General features: G+C 49.8%; 5 protein-coding genes across 5 annotated transcripts; 3 read left to right on the plus strand and 2 right to left on the minus strand.

Moving 5' to 3' along the window:
* Positions 1-449: 449 nt before the first annotated feature.
* LCP9604111_3724 (putative xanthine dehydrogenase HxA) lies at positions 450-4720 on the plus strand (the record flags this gene model as incomplete). The annotated part of the gene is made up of 4 exons (XM_039071344.1): positions 450-680; positions 751-954; positions 1024-2978; positions 3037-4720. The coding sequence occupies 4 exons, from the start codon at positions 450-452 to the stop codon at positions 4718-4720; spliced, it is 4074 nt and encodes a 1357-aa protein (XP_038930387.1).
* Positions 4721-5121: 401 nt separating this feature from the next.
* prm1 (pheromone-regulated protein PRM1) lies at positions 5122-7095 on the minus strand (the record flags this gene model as incomplete). The annotated part of the gene is made up of 1 exon (XM_039071345.1): positions 5122-7095. One exon carries the CDS (start codon positions 7093-7095, stop codon positions 5122-5124), a length of 1974 nt encoding a protein of 657 aa, XP_038930388.1.
* Positions 7096-9883: 2788 nt separating this feature from the next.
* LCP9604111_3726 (uncharacterized protein) lies at positions 9884-13239 on the plus strand (the record flags this gene model as incomplete). Its single annotated transcript, XM_039071346.1, has 5 exons — positions 9884-10429; positions 10482-11532; positions 11587-11667; positions 11727-12620; positions 12749-13239. The coding sequence occupies 5 exons, from the start codon at positions 9884-9886 to the stop codon at positions 13237-13239; spliced, it is 3063 nt and encodes a 1020-aa protein (XP_038930389.1).
* Positions 13240-13834: 595 nt separating this feature from the next.
* Positions 13835-15604, minus strand: LCP9604111_3727 (kynurenine--oxoglutarate transaminase; the record flags this gene model as incomplete). Its single annotated transcript, XM_039071347.1, has 9 exons — positions 13835-14125; positions 14200-14623; positions 14681-14694; positions 14746-14899; positions 14956-15028; positions 15092-15197; positions 15252-15336; positions 15409-15477; positions 15531-15604. 9 exons carry the CDS (start codon positions 15602-15604, stop codon positions 13835-13837), a joined length of 1290 nt encoding a protein of 429 aa, XP_038930390.1.
* A 493-nt stretch (positions 15605-16097) lies between these two features.
* On the plus strand, positions 16098-20373 carry LCP9604111_3728 (ssDNA-dependent ATPase MGS1; the record flags this gene model as incomplete). The annotated part of the gene is made up of 4 exons (XM_039071348.1): positions 16098-17667; positions 17838-17932; positions 17980-18309; positions 18412-20373. The coding sequence occupies 4 exons, from the start codon at positions 16098-16100 to the stop codon at positions 20371-20373; spliced, it is 3957 nt and encodes a 1318-aa protein (XP_038930391.1).
* Positions 20374-20684: the final 311 nt, after the last annotated feature.

Raw genomic sequence — 20684 nt, forward strand, 5'->3', positions numbered from 1 at the left:
ATGGGCGCGATAGAAAAGGTCAAAGGTGGAAGAGATGGGAAAGCTCTCCCGCTGCCTGTCCCCAACCATTTAATCCCAAGGCCCTGTCTATTCTATTTCTGACTAGCTGCCTACATGCAGCTTATGTGAAATATGTGCTCTGTACGTACTGTTGGTAGCAACTAGTAATTCCAGCCAAACTATTGGTCCAACGCGCAATCCGATGGTCATCCGACTGCTCGGACAGTGGCGATCCCCGCATAGATAACGACCTTGGAAACCTTGGACCTAAAGACCTTTGATTACCGAGTTTTGGAGATCTGATTTCATCTAGACCTTTCCTCCTACAATACTGACATCTCGAGACTTCACTAATATATCCACGTCGAAGCCAACTCGTTCTAAAAGATGCGCATCTCAAGTCGCCCTTGAAAGCTTATCTCTACTTATCGGTACCCCACATTTCCACTATGGCGCCGGGAATCCTGGAGACGGAGTCCACGGGCGCAGTCGAGAAGCCCATCAGCCTGTCTGCGTTGACTGAGGACTGGGATGACACTATTCGGTTCTATCTCAACGGCACCAAGGTTGCACTAGACACGATAAACCCGGAAGTGACTCTACTCGAATACTTGCGGGGTATTGGGTTGACAGGCACGAAGCTCGGATGTGCCGAGGGAGGCTGTGGTGCTTGCACTGTGGTGGGTTTCAGTCAACTATCTCGGGTTATGCATATACATAGTGCTAACTAGAGCGTTATACCGTCAATAGGTCGTCTCCCATATCAATCCGACAACGAAGAAAATCTACCATGCCTCCGTGAATGCCTGTATCGCTCCACTCGTTAGCATTGATGGTAAGCACGTTATCACAGTCGAAGGGATTGGGAATGTGAAAGATCCCCACGCCATCCAGCAGCGGATTGCGGTCGGCAATGGAAGTCAATGTGGTTTCTGTACTCCTGGAATAGTCATGGTACGCCTTTATGCTCTTTTCGCTGGCTTCCATTTTTGAAGGGATCCGAGGTTGACTAATAATTTCAAGTCTCTTTATGCTTTGCTACGAAACAATTCATCTCCCTCGGAACACGATGTTGAAGAAGCCTTCGATGGAAACCTTTGCCGCTGCACGGGTTACAGACCTATTCTGGATGCTGCCCAGAGCTTCAACTCGACCAACAACTGCGGAAAAGCCTCTGCGAATGGTGGTTCGGGCTGCTGTATGGAGAAAAATGGATCCGGTGGCTGCTGCAAAGGGTCCACCAAGAATGGCGAGATTGAGACTGTCGATTACAAGTTCCCTGCGCCAGAATTCAAGCCGTACAGTCCAGACACAGAGTTGATCTTCCCTGTCGCCCTGCGGAAACACGAATACCGACCCTTGGCATATGGCAACAAGAAGAAGAAGTGGTACCGACCGGTGACCGTCGAGCAATTGTTGCTGATCAAGAGCGTCCACCCAGATGCTAAACTAATTGGCGGAAGCACGGAGACACAGATTGAGGTTAAGTTCAAGGCAATGCGATACGCGGCCTCCGTCTACCTGGGAGATATCCCCGAATTGCGACAATATACCTTGCACGACAACTATCTGGAGATCGGCGCAAATGTGTCTTTAACAGACCTCGAACACATCTGTGACCAAGCGGTAGAAAAGTACGGCGATATCAGAGGCCAACCTTTCAAAGCAATCAAGAAGCAGTTGCTCTATTTCGCTGGGCGACAGATCCGAAACGTCGCTTCCCCGGCGGGTAACCTGGCCACTGCATCGCCCATCTCTGATCTTAATCCGGTTTTGGTAGCCACTAACACTATCCTCGTGGCCCAATCCCTCGAAGGAGAGACTGAAATTCCAATGACCGAATTCTTCCAAGGATACAGAAAGACTGCCCTCGCTCCCAACGCGATCATTGCTAGCTTGCGCATTCCAGCCGCGAAGGCTCAGGGAGAGCACATTCGAGCCTACAAGCAATCTAAGCGGAAGGACGATGATATTGCCATTGTCAACTCCGCCTTACGCGTGACTCTTTCTAAGACCAATGATGTGGTCAGCGCCAATCTTGTGTTTGGTGGCATGGCAGCTATGACCGTCTCAGCAAAGAATGCCGAGGCGTTTTTGGTTGGCAAGAAGTTCACGAACCCCGCAACTCTAGAGGGTGTCATGAGCGCACTGGAGCAGGATTTCAACCTGCCATTTGGAGTTCCTGGTGGTATGGCTAGTTATCGGAAGTCTTTGGCTCTGGGATTCTTCTACAGATTTTACTACGACGTACTTTCAGAACTCGATGTCAAGGCTTCGGATTTAGATCCAGATGTTGTTGCTGAGATTGAAAGAGCAATTTCTACAGGAGCTAAAGACCTTGAAAGCTCTGTCGCCTACCAACAGAAGATTCTTGGACGAGCGACTCCGCATGTTGCGGCGTTGAAGCAGTCCACCGGAGAGGCTCAATACACAGATGACATTCCTGTGCAACAGAATGAGTTATTCGCGTGCATGGTTCTGTCCACCAAGCCTCATGCCAAAATCCTTAGCGTTGACCCGTCCGCTGCATTGGACATTCCAGGTGTTGCAGACTACATTAACCACACGGATCTTCCGAATCCCAAAGCAAATTGGTGGGGACAACCCAAGTCCGATGAGCTTTTCTTTGCCGTCGATGAAGTTTTTACTGCTGGTCAACCGATTGGTGCCATTCTAGCGACCAGTGCCAAAATCGCCGAGGAAGGTATGAGGGCTGTCAAGGTCGAATATGAAGACCTCCCGAGTATCCTTACGATGGAGGAGGCCATTGAGGCGAAGTCTTTCTTTGACCACTATCGCTCGATCAAAAATGGTGATACCGAGGAAGCGTTCAGAAAAGCTGACCACGTCTTTACTGGAGTCTCGCGAATGGGTGGCCAGGAGCACTTCTACCTGGAAACCCAAGCATGTGTGGCGATTCCAAAGCCGGAGGATGGTGAAATGGAGATTTGGAGTGGTACCCAGAATCCCAACGAAACGTGAGTAGCGATATATTTGACTCTGTCTTATAACAGAATTTAAGCTAAGCGTGTACAGACAAGCCTATGTCGCTCAGGTGACAGGAGTATCTGCGAACAAAGTTGTATCGCGCGTGAAGCGACTTGGTGGTGGCTTTGGAGGCAAGGAGTCTCGATCTATCCAGCTGGCTGGTATTTGTGCCATTGGCGCTGCGAAAACAAGACGGCCCGTGCGATGTATGCTCAACCGTGATGAAGATATTTTGACTTCTGGTCAGCGGCACCCGTTCCTCTGCCATTGGAAGGTTGGTGTGACGAAAGAAGGAAAACTCCTTGCTCTTGATGCAGATGTATACGCCAATGGCGGTCATACGCAAGATCTATCCGGTGCTGTCGTGGAGCGAAGCTTGTCACACATTGATAACGTTTATAAAATACCGAATGTCAATGTGCGCGGCTGGGTCTGCAAAACCAATACAGTATCAAACACAGCTTTCCGTGGTTTCGGCGGCCCACAAGGCTTGTTCTTTGCCGAGTGTTATATATCGGAGATTGCAGATCGTCTGGATATTCCGGCCGAAGAGATTCGGGCCATCAATATGTACAAGGCAGGTGAGATGACGCATTTCAACCAGCCTCTCAAAGATTGGCACGTGCCTTTGATGTACAAGCAAGTGCTAGAGGAGAGCTCTTACAAGGAGCGTCGGAAGGCTGTCGAGGAATACAACGCGCAGCACAAGTGGTCCAAACGCGGAATGGCGATTGTGCCAACCAAGTTCGGTATTTCTTTCACAGCTCTCTTCTTGAACCAAGCAGGAGCTTTGGTTCACATCTACCACGACGGCAGTGTCCTCGTAGCACACGGTGGTGTTGAAATGGGACAAGGCCTTCACACAAAGATGACCATGATTGCCGCCGAAGCACTGCAAGTGCCGCAGTCGAACGTCTTCATTTCGGAAACAGCGACCAACACAGTGGCCAATGCCTCCTCAACGGCCGCCTCGGCAAGCTCCGATCTCAACGGCTACGCGATTTTCAATGCCTGTGAAGAATTAAACAAACGCCTACGTCCCTTCCGCGAGAAGATGCCCAACGCCACCATGAAAGAACTAGCCCACGCAGCCTACTTCGACCGTGTCAACCTCTCCGCACAAGGCTACTACCGCACCCCGGATATCGGCTACGTATGGGGCGAGAACAGCGGCCAGATGTTCTTCTACTTCACGCAAGGAGTCACGGCATCCGAAGTCCAAATCGACACACTGACCGGTGACTGGACGCCTCTACGCTCCGACATAAAGATGGACGTAGGTCGCAGCATCAACCCCTCAGTGGACTACGGCCAGATCGAAGGCGCCTATGTCCAAGGACAAGGTCTCTTCACCACCGAAGAGAGTCTCTGGCACCGAGCCTCGGGCCAGATATTCACCAGAGGCCCGGGAAACTACAAGATCCCCGGCTTCCGTGATATCCCGCAGGTCTTCAATGTCAGTTTGCTTAAGGATGTGGAGTGGGAGAACTTGCGCACGATTCAACGCTCGCGGGGTGTCGGCGAGCCGCCCTTGTTTATGGGTAGTGCGGTCTTCTTTGCTATTCGTGACGCTTTGAAGGCGGCGCGTAAGCAGTGGAACGTCACTGACGTGCTCTCTTTGGAGTCCCCTGCCACCCCCGAGCGGATTCGGGTTAGTTGTGCGGATCCGATCATCGAGCGCGTGAGAGTGCATCCTAAGGAGGGGGAAAAGAGTTTCTTTGTTGCCATATAGTGGTTGTGCATTTGTAACGATTTGTATGAGATTATGCCTTTCTCGGGTTTTTGTTTAGCATATCCAGACAGACAAGTACATTGATATTTTTTCTATCTTTGTTTATGAATTCCGATCTCGTAAGGTGTTTTGTATGAGATGTGAGAAGAGATATGATTTAAGATGATGTTCAACACGACTTGCATATTTTTGAAATCAAGTGGCATTCTTGATTTCAAATATTCTACTGAGAATTATTATGACAGAAAACACCCAACATATGGAAACAAATGACCAAGGCAAGTCCAATGAAATGCCAGAGATGACACAAAGAGAGAGGGGGAGGACAAAGAGCATAGTCCTCTCGAGAATAGCGAAGATCAAAAAAAAAAAGATGGAAGAAGACGGGAATATATTTCCCATCATCGCTTCACATCATATTCAACATAGCTACTTCCCCTCAGATCAGGACCCGAGTCCAACTGCAACGCCCTTTCCCCTGCAAAACCAACCTTCTCATTACCATATGACGACGGCTCACTCCGCACGGGCACGGGGGGTGCCGCCGCCGTATACTGGGGAGCAACATGCCCATCTGCAGACATATTCCTCGGAATAGCCGTGAGTGGAACTTCAGCAAACCCATTCGCATCATGGGGTGGTGGTCCGCCTCTAGGCACAGAATCTAGGATATGACCCTTGCCTCCCTCGCCGCGGTGTTTGTCGCGCGTCCAGAAAAGCATCATAGCGCGAGTTATACCAATCAAGGCGATGAACACCCAAAGCAAGAGAATGATGGTGGCGATGATGGCTTCGATTCGCAGGCCTGCTTCCAGTTTGTTGATCACGCTAGTGACGACCTCGGTGATTTTGTTAGCGGTTTGATCGCCTGCATCGGCGAGGAAGCTATCGGAGGGATTGGAGGTGTCGTTTATGCTGGAGGCGGCACCGGCAGAGAATGTATCATTCGGGAGAGTGGGAAGGGTGATGTGTGCGTGCTCGGCTACCCAGTTTAGACCCTTTTGGAGGGCCTCTGCTTTGAGGCCGATGAGGCACTCGTATAGCTCGTAGACGGGCTCTTGCAGAAGGGTGCCTTTGAAGGTCTCGTTTAGAACGCTGGATGTGTTGTAGATGAAGAAGTTGAGAGTCCCGTTTATGGCTTGCGTGCTGCTGTTCACCCAACCGAAGACGTTGTGGTTGAGGTCGGTGTCAAGATTAACGATGGCCTTGTTTGCATCGGTAGCCCAATCTGTTGAGGCGCTTTCCAGTGCGTCCACGACTTTGTCTGCGAATTCTCCTACCTCGGCACTCAGTGCGGGAACGATTTTCTTCACCGAATGCAGGAGCAGGTATTGGCACAGACAAGAAAATAGTGCTGCCAATGCAAGAGCCAGTACGAAAAGAGCAGGCATGGATGTTGCATAGGCAATGGCCCATCGCACGAGGATCTGCCGCCGGCTGTTGCTGAAGTGACTTGCTGCCTTGATGCCTGCAGAGGCGGTATATGGCCGTGAGACAATATAGACAACGTCCATTGGATCGTGGGCTTCCCTGCGAACCAACTGGGAGCGTTCTTTCATTGAGCGCCATCGGCGGATTTCTTGCCACGCGATCGGAACGCACACCAATATGGCAGCAATGACGAGAACAATAATGAATATTTGGCGTGCCTTTAGTGCCAGCGCAGTGACTCCGTTGAAGAAATCATTTATTCCTTTGTTGTCGTTGCAGAAGGTCAACTGTTTTTTGGCAGGGATCGGGAGAGCGGACCGATCAAAACTGTAAGTGCCCAAAGTTTCATTTACCAAATTTTTGACTTCTTGAAAGGGCGTTTCGAAGAGAGTCTTGGTGTAATTCTGGATCTCTTTGAAGTTGGGAAGGACAAGGCTGTCTAATTTTTCGACCGTCCGGTTGACTGACGACGGAAGAGACAGATTCTCCAGCGTAGTGATTGAGCTGTTGAGGTCGATTGGACTAGGATCGTCCGAGAATACGCTGGCAACTTTATTGATTGTCTCGAGAAATGAGTTGAGTTCGTCCTTGTATTTGTCGACGGTACTCTCAATGTCACCACTGATTGTCGTGAGGGTTTTGTTGATCCACTCAGTAGCTTCCTTGATCAATTCAATGCCGGCTCCTACCGTGCCACGGACGGCCATCGTAATGAGACAGGCGTAGGTAGAGTACATCATATTGATGACGAACCATAGAATCTCTCCGACGCCCGTGATAGTCAACAACAACACGGACTTCAGGGCGGAAACAGCCTCATCAACCGAGGAAGCCACAAGCTCGTTGGTACCCTTGGATAGATAGTATGGCATTGACGCCATCGCGCTACCCATAGACTCCACTGACGTGCATGCAGAGAGCGCCTCACGCTTGGCGGATGCCATGTTGGACTGCAAGTCGCCAACTGCAATCAACACTCGGAAGAGAACAAGCAGTAGAAGTATTGTCCATCGATTGATCCATACTTGTGAAAGCCGAGCTTGCAGACCGAGATAGGGAGTGAGGCCATCTGGATGTAGGGGAATTATCCGCCCCGTGCTTGAATCGTGAGCTCCATAAGGCGGGAGCAGTGGAAAGACCGACCGACCGGTTCGAGTGAATACCATTGTAAGGATTCTTTTTTTATATTTGTCAAATGTTTCAGGCGTGATATCGTCCAGCGAGGACCAGGAATGTTTGGAGGTGTAGTTGGATCAAGGAAATATGCAAAGCCTGCATCAAAATGGAGATTTCTCAAAGGATGATAAAGAGAGCAGAGGAAAAAGTCGAGCTAGTGGAAGGACATGGTATATATGATTTCTTATAGACGTTGAATGAAAGGGGGCATCAATAGATGAATAGACCGGGTAGACTGAGAACAATAGAACCAGAATAAAACAAGGGACAATGAATCTTCAAATATAGCAGGCGACGAACGTCACCTGGAAATGGTCAGCATCCCGGGCGGCAGCAGACATCACAATAGCCCAATGTTGCTCATAAAGAAGCAGCTTCATGGACCTTGGCAACCCCGTATAGTCGAGACAGCCCCAATCAGAGTGAACCATAACCATCTCGAAACAAAGAAAATATAAAAATAAAGCCTGAAGACAAGGGGTCTGTGCAACGGTTTGTTTCATGAAGTATCAAAGCATCTCACTGGCTACTGTGAGTGTCGAAAGCGCCGGAGTGGACAAGCAGCCAAATATAGCCTCCATGGGCGCTTAGCCGCCCACGACTGAGAGCCAATAGCCGGACAGCGAGGGCTGGTTGATCTAACATCATGTCTGTACCCCGTACGGATATTTTTATCCTGTGTCATGTAGGTAGATGAGACGTATGTTGTTGGCATTTCTATGGGGGTTTGTTTCTGCTATGGCTGTTGCCGCTCAACTCGGTGACTTGGTGTGAATCGATGCATAGACTCGCCCACTCAAGTGCAGAGCATAAATTCCATGTATACAACTTTTGGTAATCGAACGATAAGTAATCATATTGCAATATGTTCCATCGTAATAATGGGTTATTTAGCCAGTCCACCAAAAGGTCAGTGTGTGAAATAGGTCCTCGATGCTTATTTGACTTGTGGTCGCTGAAGAGAAGCGTCACGTGTTATTATTCACTGAGTCGGTAAGAAACGTGACCACACGTGACAGACTCGCACCCTAACGACTTGCAAACGCAACAAGGTGAGCTCCCATTTGACCTCTTGGGTTTTGTTTATGTATAATACAACAATAATCTTTGATTACTCTACTAGCCTTCCGTGGTATATTTTTCAATCTCTTCTCAAGGAGTATGCTTCAGGTGTGTTTCCGTGACTTCTACGTAAGGAAGATTGACAATAAGCACCATTCGCCTCAGATATGAAACTATCCCCCTAAACCTATAGCTAAGAGATGATAAAAGTAGTTCAAGGAAATGCTTGTTTTGCTCCCCGAATCTTCCTCCGAGCCTTCATGTCAGTTTTTCGACATCGTTTTTGTTTTAGTTGGGTGTCGAGCAAAAGCTCAGGTCGAGGACATGGCTGCTTGGCGTCTTGAACCCTCCATGTCGGTTTTTTTTGTTTCTGGTGTAAGGCAGGTGTTGAGCAGAAGTTGCTCTTGTTGGAGACCCATAGCCAGCAAGACCAACTGAAGGACATCATGCTTGTTTCGTGTCGTGAAGCCTCCTCCGAGCCTCCATGTCAGTTCTTTGACCTCGTTTTAGTGTAGCTGAGTTTCGACCAGAAGTTGCTCCCGTGGGCTTTCTATCGCTGATAGCTTGAATGGTGCGGAAGGAACATAACGCTGGCATCACAAGGAAGTCTCATAGGTGGTATCGGGATGTTTGTTCAATACAATACTTCGTATTGCGTATTGATTCTTTTGGGTAGGAAATCGACATAATTTTTTGTTCTGGAGCAGATTCGATTTGAGGCTCTGAAGCCACAGCATAAGTAGCAATCGGAGCCTTTTGAAGACACCATCGAAGAGCTTCGAACTTATGCTCAAATGCCTTGAACTGTGTGGGATGAGTTACATGTGTGTGTCCTCATTTCTGTCCCAATCGCCTGGTCAGTATCAATTACCGGTCGAAGGCTCAGTGGCAGTATCACGTGCACAGCTTGTTTGTATCCATTGTTGATTGTTGTCGAAGCTCGAAGGTGGACCATTTTTTGCTTTGTCAAATTTCAGAGCCTATCTTTTTTTGGTGTCTTTCTTTCTCTCCATCCTGTTCCCTTCCCGAGCTTCTTCCCTTCAACCCTTCCCACCCCGCAAACTCAATAGCTTTGGTTCGTGCATATCACTCCCCATCTCTTTGAGGGATCAACACCATTGTATCAGAGAACAAAAGCTCATTTCACCTCATAGTGCATGCTATCAACGCTTTGAAAACTCACAAAGTAATTTCTCGCGCAGTTTCACGCGTTGGAGCTTCACCAACGCCCAAGGACCTTGGCTGATGATTCAGGATAGCTTCCACAATATTTCCTGTGACATCAGACTTACAGCTTTCCAGTATCCCAAGGACACATCTTGGTAAGTAATCTATATTGGAGGCGTCATCACATCTCCTCACGATCTCGAAGACCGATCTTGCAAAGACGGATTACCTGCCTTGCATTTGACTGACGTATCCTGCAGCGAGGTACCTTCCTTAACAACCTCGAGAACCACTCAAGGCTAAAGAGAGCCTTTTGAACACCTCGACATGCCCATTTCCCAAAGTGAGCCCATGTCAGAGAATTGGATGGATAGACAGGCCGGGATCACTTTGGGGAATGGGCAGTTGAGACTGAAGATTCACAACTGGAGGACCCCTACCCTGACATTTGCCATAGAGAATAACCCCAATGGTAACCTCAAGTGCGACCTTGAGGCCGGCATTGAAAACTCCGAGATCATCCGCGTTGACTTCAGGATCCCCATCAATTACCCAGACGGCATGATGGGGATTATGGGCTCGATCGAGGCACTATTCGAGTGCCCCAAAAGGATTGCCATGAGCAATATCGAGACTGGTCCTGCACCGGCTCTTCGAGAGTCAAAGAACATGGAAAGACATAGTTACCATATCAAATGGACAACTCCATGGGAGACATCCAGCTGCCAAGTAAGTTGGATGAAAGCGAAAGAGAAATTGCCCACCATGAAGTTCAAGTTCGTGAGTGGTAGGATCAGAAGACCTGTAGAGCAGATGATCGTCACCGTTGATGAGCGTGACAAGTTTTATCAAAAGATCTCTAAGAAAGACCCTGTCAGTATAAAACCTTCACCGATATTCTTCGGCTTTAACTAACAAATCACAGAACACTTACGGCAAATGGATGGCATATCCGGTCCAGATTTGGCTGCGCATTCAATGGCTGATGTCAAGGACAAAAGACATAGACAAAAAACTGTTTGACAAGTTGCTTGTCGATGAAACTTCCCGTTTCTCCATTCAGAAGAAGATCAAAGGGAATAAGGCATCAAAGAAATCCCCAAAGAGGGTCCCCGAGCATTCCACAGTCGAAGAAGAGAACTCTGAGGAAGAAAAGCCAGATGCGTCAGTTATGTCACATCCAGAACAGTCATTGCTAGGGCGAGAACATACGATAGAGACAATGGGAAGTCAAAAGTCGACCCAGAAACAGGCCCCTTATGAAGAGGCAACCCAGGAAGAAGCGACCCAACATAAGTTGAGCCATGAGTTGAACCAGTATGAGTTGACTGAACAAGAGTCAGCACAGCATGGGGCGACCCAGAAAGAGTTGACCAAGAAGGTCTCTGCACTCACGATTGATACTCAAAAGAGCAACAAGAGGTACAAGGGCAAGTGTAAGGGAAAGGGAAAGGGAAAGTGCACGCCTGGTTTGTCTAGCTCCAACACAGGAAAGAGGGATGTAGGAAAGAAGAATGTAGGCCGCATCACAGACCGTATTACAGAGCAACGTGGTAGCGACCAGCACGGCAGCGACCAGCGTGGCGACCTACTTCCGGGAGTGCATGGCATCGCTCTACAGGAAGTCCCGATTAAGCAGCAACTTGCGGCAGTTGCTGGCCAACAAACACAAACAATAAGCGATCCCGCGTTCCCTACTACGCCCAATGACTTGACTGCCCCATTGTCTCCATCATTCGAGACAGCTCGAACCCACCTCTCCCCTCGTACTTACCTCCCCTCATCCACAATGTCATCTTTCTGCACACCTACGAGCGCCTTGTGGAGAATAGATGAGGATGATGGCGAAGAGTCGGTGGAAGCGGAAGAGAACGAGCCAGCAGCGACTTCAGATGAGCTATTCTTGACTCCACAGGGAGGTGAGGCTGGGCTTCGGTGCCCTGTCTCGAACAACAGGGACAAGGTATGGTTTTCTGGTAAGCTCTTTACTATTTATATCGATGTTGATACACCTGTTGACTATTATATAGACCCTGAAGAGTACCATGGCGACCACGAGGCGCAGGAGCCGGTCTTGCATCGAAGTGAGTCTTTTAGTGTGGCCAGTCTAGGTATGCAATCACTTTTTATACATGTTTTTACTTGAATACAAGCTAACCGAGAACCATAGGGCTCTACAGGGGCCAGGAAATGACATCCTCGTCCCAAACGACCGACCCTCCATTGACCCCCCGTGCCTCGTCTGCCCTGTCTACCACAGACTCGGCTGAGTTTGGGATAGATGATCCCAGTTCAGATGGCGCCATCCAGCCATATGACCAAACTTCAGCTGAGTCTAGCCGACCCGGCAAGAGGATTGTCTACAAAAAGAAGAAGCAAGGTAAACGGAAGCTTCGGGAATTGATGAAGCGTCAGCAAGCTCGCGATGCGGACGTCGAGCTCCCCGTCTCTCCTGCTTCTTCTCAGACCAATGGAATGGAAGGTCATTCTCCGTCTCCACCCGAGTTGTCTGAGGATAATGAACTGACTCCCACAGTCAAGCAGTTCGGCAACACCGTGGCCCCACCCCCTGGATTACTGTTAGACTTGCGCACGCTCGGCGTTACTTGCCATGAGCCATTCTGCGAAGCCCTCTGTTGTCTGGGGGTTGGGGTCTCCGTTGTTTGCCCTAAGTGCGGACCGTTTTCCTTGGTCCGCTACTGCGGCAAGGACCACCTGTGGGAGGATGCCAAGAGACACTGGGTAGTTTGTACGCAGCTCCCGGTCCTGGAACAGTGCTTGGCCAGTTCGATCTCTCACGACCTTCTCGTGGGTCCACCAATGCTTCCCAACCTTCATCAGTGGGACAAACCTGAGCGCCATCGTCAGGCGCTGTGGTTCAGTTCTGCCCGCGACCGAGGTGACTACTTCGTGTTCGCGGAGTGGGACGACCTGGTGAAGGTTGAGGACGATCCAGCCAGTCATCTGCAGCTGCGATGTTCACCTCGAATCGCACATATTGTGCGGTTCGAGGACGCCGAAGAGAAGGACCGGTTCCGCCGGTGCCTTGCAATTTGTCTCTTCGGTAAGTTTTATATCACTCTGAGTCACCTTCAGCTTCACGCCACTCTCTGTTTCCTTGCATTTTGATATCATACAGCCCTCACCATTGCCTAACTTTCAGATCATATGCTAACTCTTTTTCTCTTCCAGCGGCGATTGAACATCCAGCCCTAGTGGACTTTCTTTACCGGCTTGTACGGGACTGGATGCGGGCTCACAATATGTGGGCCAGTGACAAGGACATGGACAGCATGCTGCGTTACCAGATGGGACTCGAGATGGGTGGCGCCATCGATCAGAGCCGTCTTGGTTTGCGGCATGCTTGTGAGACGGAGTGGATCGGTGCCGACCGACGCCACTGCGGGAATCTGATCTGCGCGAGCGAGCGTCGCCCAACGTTGCTCGGTAACCACGACATGGGTTTGGGCTTCCGGAAAGTGTGCGAATCCCTCGAATCCAAGTATTGGATTCTGAGGGCGCACCGAGCCACCCATCCATCGGTGAGCGACGTGGTGGCTCGCACGCGTGGCGGAGGATTCCCGGGGGTCCTGTCCGAGGACCGGCGGACATTCCACCGTGGTATCGGTTGGGACGGGGTGGGAGCGGGCCCCATGGAGCTGGAGATGCCGGGGTCAGGGTAGGGAGCCGTCCCCTCTCTAGCCCTAATTGTTTATACCGGGGTCCTGGACCTGGGGTAGCTGGTTTGGAGAGAGATATTATCAGTTCAGTCGGTGGATGCCCCCCAGGTTCAGGATGCCCATTTTTGTATTACGCTCTTGGTAGTGGCGTGGGGATAGAGGGGGAGTTGATCGCCCCCTGCGTTGTTTCTAGATTGAAACAAAGACCGTCGTGTGCTTGTGCCTTTGCCCTACTGTGCCTGGTTCTTTGTTCTCAGGTGCCGTAAGTTACGTAGGATTAGCTGTACATGAGTAAATATGGATGTACTAGTAGATTGATCATTAAGGAAAGATATATATATATAGCTGAGTTTGGATGTTACCAACGACGATGGCTGCTACGTGATCGAAAATGAACTTGGCATCATTGGCCGAATGTTGATTTTACAATTAACCAAGTAGGAAAAGACTCAATTAGACAGACCACTCCTGCCCTGTGGGAAAGAATTGGTTTTTGTGCACATATTTTGCAATTTTATATCCGATTTTCTATTGGCATCATAACACTTCTATGCATATCTCGTCACTTCTCACATATGAAAGGCCTATAGGTCTTTGTTTACTGGGTGATATACTTCTTCAGTCCCCTCAAGCGCTCCTTGGCAGTCTCAAGAACATCATCGTTCTTGCACACCGCAAAGCGGAGATAATCCTCAGCAATGAGGGCGTTGGCATCCGTGTAGAATTCAGTGGGAGGGATAGCAGCCACGCCAACCTCATGGATGAGGAACCAGCAGAGCTTGAAATCACGAGGCCGGCTAGCAACATGCGGCGGGAACGGATAGTCGGCCGGGAGCTTTACAGAGGCCAGGTTGGCAAGCACAAAGTATCCACCCTCGGGATCAGAGTACTGGAGAGATTGATGTCAGCAAAATCAATATATGGGAGAGTAGACTTGGCACATAGGGGTGAATAATCACATACCGGGATACCAAGCTCATCAAAGACCTCGCAGAACCGCTCAATTTTGCCCTTCATATCTGTTCGGCTCTCGTCCCAGAAGCCCTCTTTCTCTGCCTGCTCAAAAGCAACAGCAGCAGCTTCCTGCAGAGGAGACACACTGCTGTAACAGATACGGGTGTGCGCACCGGACACGTACTTGATCAGGTGCTCGGGGCCGATAAGGTACCCAACACGCCAACCAGTGGCGTAGAAAGCCTTTCCGGCGGAGCACACTGTCAAAGTGCGCTCGAACAACTCTGGGGACAGGGTAGCGATTCTAGTGTAGGGAACGTAGAAGAGGCGGTCGTAGACTTCATCAGACAATATGATAAGGTTGTACTTCACACACAGTTCACCAATGCACTCAAGCTCCTCGCGCGAGAAGACCTTGCCGACGGGGTTGTGTCTATGAATACAAAGTTAGTTGAGACCTCATTCGTCTCTGTAAATCAGGTCTGCTTACGGAGAGTTCAGAACCTGCTATAATTAGCTTGGATATTCATGAGAATCTTGGTATCGCATGCTTACAATCATCTTTGTCTTGGGGTTCATGGCCCTTTCGAGCTCCTCAAAGTCGATAGTCCACTCCGATGCAGGAGAGGTCTTGGTGGCACCATCCTTGGGCGGGTGGAGGGGAACATAGCGGATGGTACCGCCGGGCATCTCAATGTTGCTAATATATCTATTCCGAGTAAATTAGTATCCGCTCAATCCTCTCGCGGTGTTGGAGCTCCTTACTGATCAAAAAAGGGCTCGAAGATAATGACTTCATCACCATCCTCGATGAAGCCCATGAAGGCACTGAGCATGCCTTTATTTCGTCGCTTGTCAGCGCCAAGTATGCATTTATAGATAAACTATGCCGATCTCTCACCTTCATTTGCGCCGGTTGTGATCGTGACCTCGGTCTCGGGGTTCAGCTTCTTGCCAAAGAAGGGCGAGTAAGCATCCGCAATAGCCTGTCTGAGGCGGGGGCGACCCTATAATGTATGAGCACCTGTGTAACCATGCGCAGATTCGTTGGCGTTCTCTACCTTCGTCGGAGAATATTGATTGCATTCCACTCGGTCTAGCGCAGCCTTCGCAGCGTCAAGAGCGAACTTGGGAGGGTTATAGCCACTGCGCACAAATATTTCCCGTCAATTCCCATCCCTTGGGGTAATTGGGGGTCCTCGAAATGGTGTGACTCACAAGAATCCCTGGCCCATGTTCACAATCGGCTGAACTGGCGAAGCTGCGGCGGCTTCGTTGACGATTGACCTTGGATCTCAGTTTAGTATGTCTTTCCCAACTTCTTTTCCGAAACGGCATACCAAACATCCTGGCGCTGTCCTGCCACCCGCTGGGCGGGGCGAAATGGATCGGGTCGCGAAGCTGTAGCCGACATCGCTCTTGTGCTGTAACCAGGGCGGGGTAATGTCGAAAGGGCAGAGAGAAGGGTTCTAGACCTGCAATTCTGTGATTGAGCAAGGATGTGCCAAAAGGAGCGGGAAATCATGAGCGATATTGAAGGGAATAAGAGGAGAGAGGACAATAGATAGAGATGTCGGATTTCCCCACCATGGCGTGCTCCGCATTCGGCTCTGACGGCCCTCGGGACTTGTTTTTATATTCGGAGCATTCGGAGATTATACAGTACTTGCATGTACTTGTTGAGTAGATGTATGTAGTATCTACATATTCTACATGTCATGTTTTCATACAGTTAGGTAGATCTGTCATTTGCCCCATTTTCAGGCACCAAGGCCTCTTACTTACTAATTAACGCGTTGAACGCGTCTCACCCGCGGGTGGATGTTATCGCCTCGACGTTTATCTCACCTTGAAGTCTTTGAGTAACCTTGGAATCTAGTGAATGACCATATCATTCTCCGGTCATCATGGTTTCCTGCCCAATATGCGATCAATCTGTCTCCCAATTGAAGATCAATAACCACATCGACTCAGGCTGCCAGAGCTTCATCGAAGAACCGTCGTCTTCTCCAGGAGAGCCGGCATCCTCTCAGAAGGGACCAGTCCCAAGCATGTTTCAACCTCCGTCCGCGCGCAAAGCTTCTGCCCAGTCGAATATTCCGAAGGTGTCCCCGTCGCGTCCCACAACAACCCCACGTGCTCTCACCGGCAAGCGATCATTTACCGAGGAAGCAGAATCTACACGGGAGCGAGATGTGCTTAAGCAACCAAATGGTGAATCCAAAGAGCCGCAGGCAAAGCGTCCCAGGATCAACGCCTTCCACAAAGCAGCACCTCTAGCGGAACGCATGCGACCTAAAACCCTGGATGAGGTCTGCGGCCAAGAACTTGTCGGACCGAACGGCATCCTACGCGGACTCATCGAACAGGACCGAGTACCGAGTATGATACTATGGGGTAGCGCGGGAACAGGGAAAACAACAATCGCTCGAGTCATCTCGTCGCTGGTGGGCAGCAGATTCGTGGAAATAAACAGTACCAGCAGCGGCGTAGCAGAGTGCAAGAAGATATTTGCCGAAGCTCGTAGTGAGCTGGGACTCACTGGGAGAAAAACAATTATCTTCTGTGACGAGATCCACCGGTTTTCAAAGTCACAACAGGATGTGTTCTTGGGCCCAGTAGAGAGCGGCCAGGTCACACTGATCGGTGCCACAACGGAAAACCCATCGTTCAAGGTTCAAAATGCGCTGCTCTCACGTTGCCGAACATTTACTCTTGCGAAGCTCACTGACGAGGATATCACTTCAATCCTTCACCGTGCTCTCCGAGTTGAAGGCCCGAATTATTCGCCCTCCGAACTGGTGGACGAAGAGCTGGTTCAGTATCTCGCCAAATTTTCCGATGGAGATGCTCGCACTTCGCTGAATTTGTTGGAGCTTGCCATGGATCTGTCAAAAAGACCTGGAATGGATAAAGAGGACCTGAAACGATCTTTGACCAAGACGCTGGTGTATGACCGTGCCGGAGATCAGCATTATGATACGATATCCGCTTTTCACAAGTCCATTCGAGGGAGCAACCCAGATGCAGCCCTCTACTACCTTGCTCGCATGATTCAGTCCGGTGAAGACCCCCTGTATATTTCTCGACGACTGATTGTTGTCGCTTCCGAAGACATTGGCCTGGCGGACAACACTATGCTATCACTTGCTATATCCACACATTCGGCTGTTGAAAAAATCGGACTTCCAGAGGCCCGAATCAATCTGGCACACGCTACTGTGGCGATGGCGCTATCGAAAAAGAGTACTCGCGCGTACCGTGGATTGAATAACGTCTTTGCCGCCTTGAACGAGCCAGGAATCGCGGGCTTGCCCATTCCTGTTCATTTAAGGAATGCGCCAACGAAGCTGATGAAGGAGCTAGGCTATGGTGCGGAGTATAAGTACAATCCGAACTATGTCGACGGCAAGGTTCAACAGGATTACCTGCCCGAGCAACTCCTCGGTCGTACCTTCCTAGAGGACTTGGATTTAGGTACGCGGAGAGACAGTGATTTGGACAGTACCTCATATCAAAGAGATTGATTGTCTCCATTGTTTGCTCACATCTTTCTTCCCATACATCACATCTAGGCCTATTCACATGGCAGTACTCATACTCCTTCCGCCCCTGAACCCTGGAAACCATGTAAACCTTATACCTAGCGATGGGCTATACCGGATTTGGAATCGGCCTCATGGGCCTAGTCGTGCCTGCTTCACCTCAAGTGATGCCCTTGTGTCTCGCTATGATGTTCAAGGTTCTGCTAAGGTTCGGGTAAAGGTTTGGCCTTCCTAACGGTACTAGTCCGTTTTGAGTATTTTTGAAGCCCCCAAGTGCATCTCAAGTTCCATCTTTACTTCACGTCACTCATTCTCTCCCTTCGCAAAGGATCGACAACTTGTTGGTACAAGCATCAGTTTGCTGTTAGGCTCTGCCCTAAGCCCGTCCTTTCGCTCTCACTCTTTGCTCGAGGACTTTTCAGGGTGTCCATCATTACCTTTCCTATCGTTCACCCTTGAAACCGTGATGGCTCAAGCCGCTACACGGCATCAGCCGTCTCCATTGTCTCCACATCCAAATGGCGGGCGTAAATATGCGCCGTGTACACCACGTACACCGGATTCCATCTATCCTGTGAGTTCGATCCATCTCCCACCGCGTCCTCCTATGTCCCTGTGGTTTTCATTCTAAGCTTGCACATCTCGTGGATTCTTGATACTGATACCGACCTTTCAGTCTGCCATGTCTCCACTCGCATCAGCCACACTTTACTTTCCCGATCCCAATATCGAGCATACAATGTCACAGACATGGCAACTGTCGTCGACGGCCATGGCATATGAGACCCAGTCCATAGATCCAGACATACTCAAAATGCCCAACAAAGTCGACAATAGTCCGGTAAACATTCAACTCCAGATGTCTAGCAGCCAACCCCAGGGGCCAGATGTGCTTGGTGGTCCAGTTTCTTTCGATTCAATAATGACGCCTCCCATGATTGAAGACCAACCTCAGGGGCTGGATATGCCTGGCGGCCCAGATTGTTTTGATTCAATAATGACTCCTCCCACGATTCAAGACCAAGTACAAAGCTCCGTATCTCCTACAAGCTCGAATCCTCGACCCTCAACATGGCCTTCCAATGCCAATGATACCTCGCCACGCGTCTCGACTGAACATGAGCGTGCTCGGAGTGAACATGGTGTCGGTAGAACACAACCATTATCTGCGCTAGGACGTCCGCTATCTCCTCATCTCGAGGAAGCATATCCCGATGGCTTCGTCCCGTGGGATCCAGCGAACCCTGAGAAGTCTGATAAGATCCGCGAAAAGATTCCGCGTAACCGGGCCGAACTTCTGCAACAGAGAGAAGATACCGCCGCACTCAGGAAAGCTGGCGGCTCATGTATGGCGTGCTACCGGGCCAAGAAAAAGTGTGGAACAACTACACCATGTCCTCCATGCTCTTCTAAGGGTAATCGAATCTGCTTTCGAAGTTGGGGAGATCTATGTCTGCTTGGGCCACCTGCGGGGGGCTCTCTTACGATCTTTAGCTTCCCGTCCCCAGAGGCGAAAGATACTTTGCAACGCATGGGTGACGAGGTTTTCAAACGCATGAATGCATTCAACGCGGTTGTTAATATCCGCGAAACATATGGCGGAAACTGCACTGCATGGCATTGGACAGTCACGAGGTCCAGTATCGCACTATCTAGTACAACAGACTGCCCTGTCGATGATTTTCTTACTGGGCTTATCAGTGCCCTTCCCCTCGTGGATCTGGTCAAATTTGAAGATCAATACAAACACAACCCGCTCGTCTGGACTGCGCTCAGAATGGCAAATCTGTTTATGGGCATTCAAGGCTTGGTGCAAGCTCGAATCCGTTCGTCCTGGTTTGATGTTACCACCGGGCGACTCGTCTCGTTTTATCTTTTGATTCTCTCGTTTCGGAAGCTCGCAGAGATGTCTCAGGACTTTTGCCCTGGTTTGTACGTGGCTCTGTGCGGAAAGGACAAGCAGAACAGCAACAAGAAAAACCGACCAGGGAAAGAAAATGAGATCGAGCCCGCTTGGGTCGCTGCAGCATTATACTACCGAGTTACGTGCGGCTTGCAAGATCTTCAATACAGCCCAATCGTCGCGAGAATATTCGGTTCCTTTCGCCTTTATCTGAGTGGTGTTCGGGAAAAACTCGAAGATATCCTGCGCAATGTGTCCCCCAGACACGGGGCTACTGGGAAATCCTCCATCAGAACGATTCTTGAGGACGAAGTTCCCAGTCTCCCGTCGTCTCCAAGCCTGGATATGGCCTTCTGGCTGGGAGACCCCGAGGAAATGTCGTCTGTTTTGGGCCGGCCTGACGGTCCCTTTTCGCCGCCAGCCTGCGAAATGCAAGCCTTCCTAGCTGATCATTTCCCTCGACCTCGCTTTGCGAATCCTGATGAGCAGCACGACGGGCTCTTGCAGTTATCAGCGACTTCGCACGACACGGTGATTGCCCAGGAACAGAATTCCTTTGATAGCATAATTTATCCAGATCAAGTTGGAAGCCTGGATCCGAATGGTCTGATGGACATCCTCAACAGTGAATACGACAATGGATTCGATCCAATGGGTGCCGCCTTTGTTGATACAATGCCACCCGATACAATGCCACTTTATGGCAATTTCCAAAAATCTCTGTACAATTGTTGAAACCTCCGGCAACAGCAACATTCGCTCACCACTATTGTTTTTCTTAACAAGTTGTCCTTGGGAGGAACATACAGCACTCGTTTGAGGAAGTTTGAGGAACCACGTTAGGTGGTGGTTAAAGAGTTTTTATGGGTTGGCAGCTTGGGATATTGTGATTAGCACCAGGTTGTGCTGTGTCTAGAAGTTCGCTCACTCGCTCATCCTTCTAGCAATAATAAATTGAACCCAGAATTTCCAAGAAACAATAATATTTTCATTGACCACTACATCTGTAACAGAAGCAAAACAGCGCGTTGTCATTCCGCCCGCGT

The sequence above is a fragment of the Penicillium roqueforti genome, assembly GCF_015533775.1.
Source record: "Penicillium roqueforti strain LCP96 04111 chromosome Unknown scaffold_06, whole genome shotgun sequence".
Classification (NCBI taxonomy): Eukaryota; Fungi; Ascomycota; class Eurotiomycetes; order Eurotiales; family Aspergillaceae; genus Penicillium; species Penicillium roqueforti.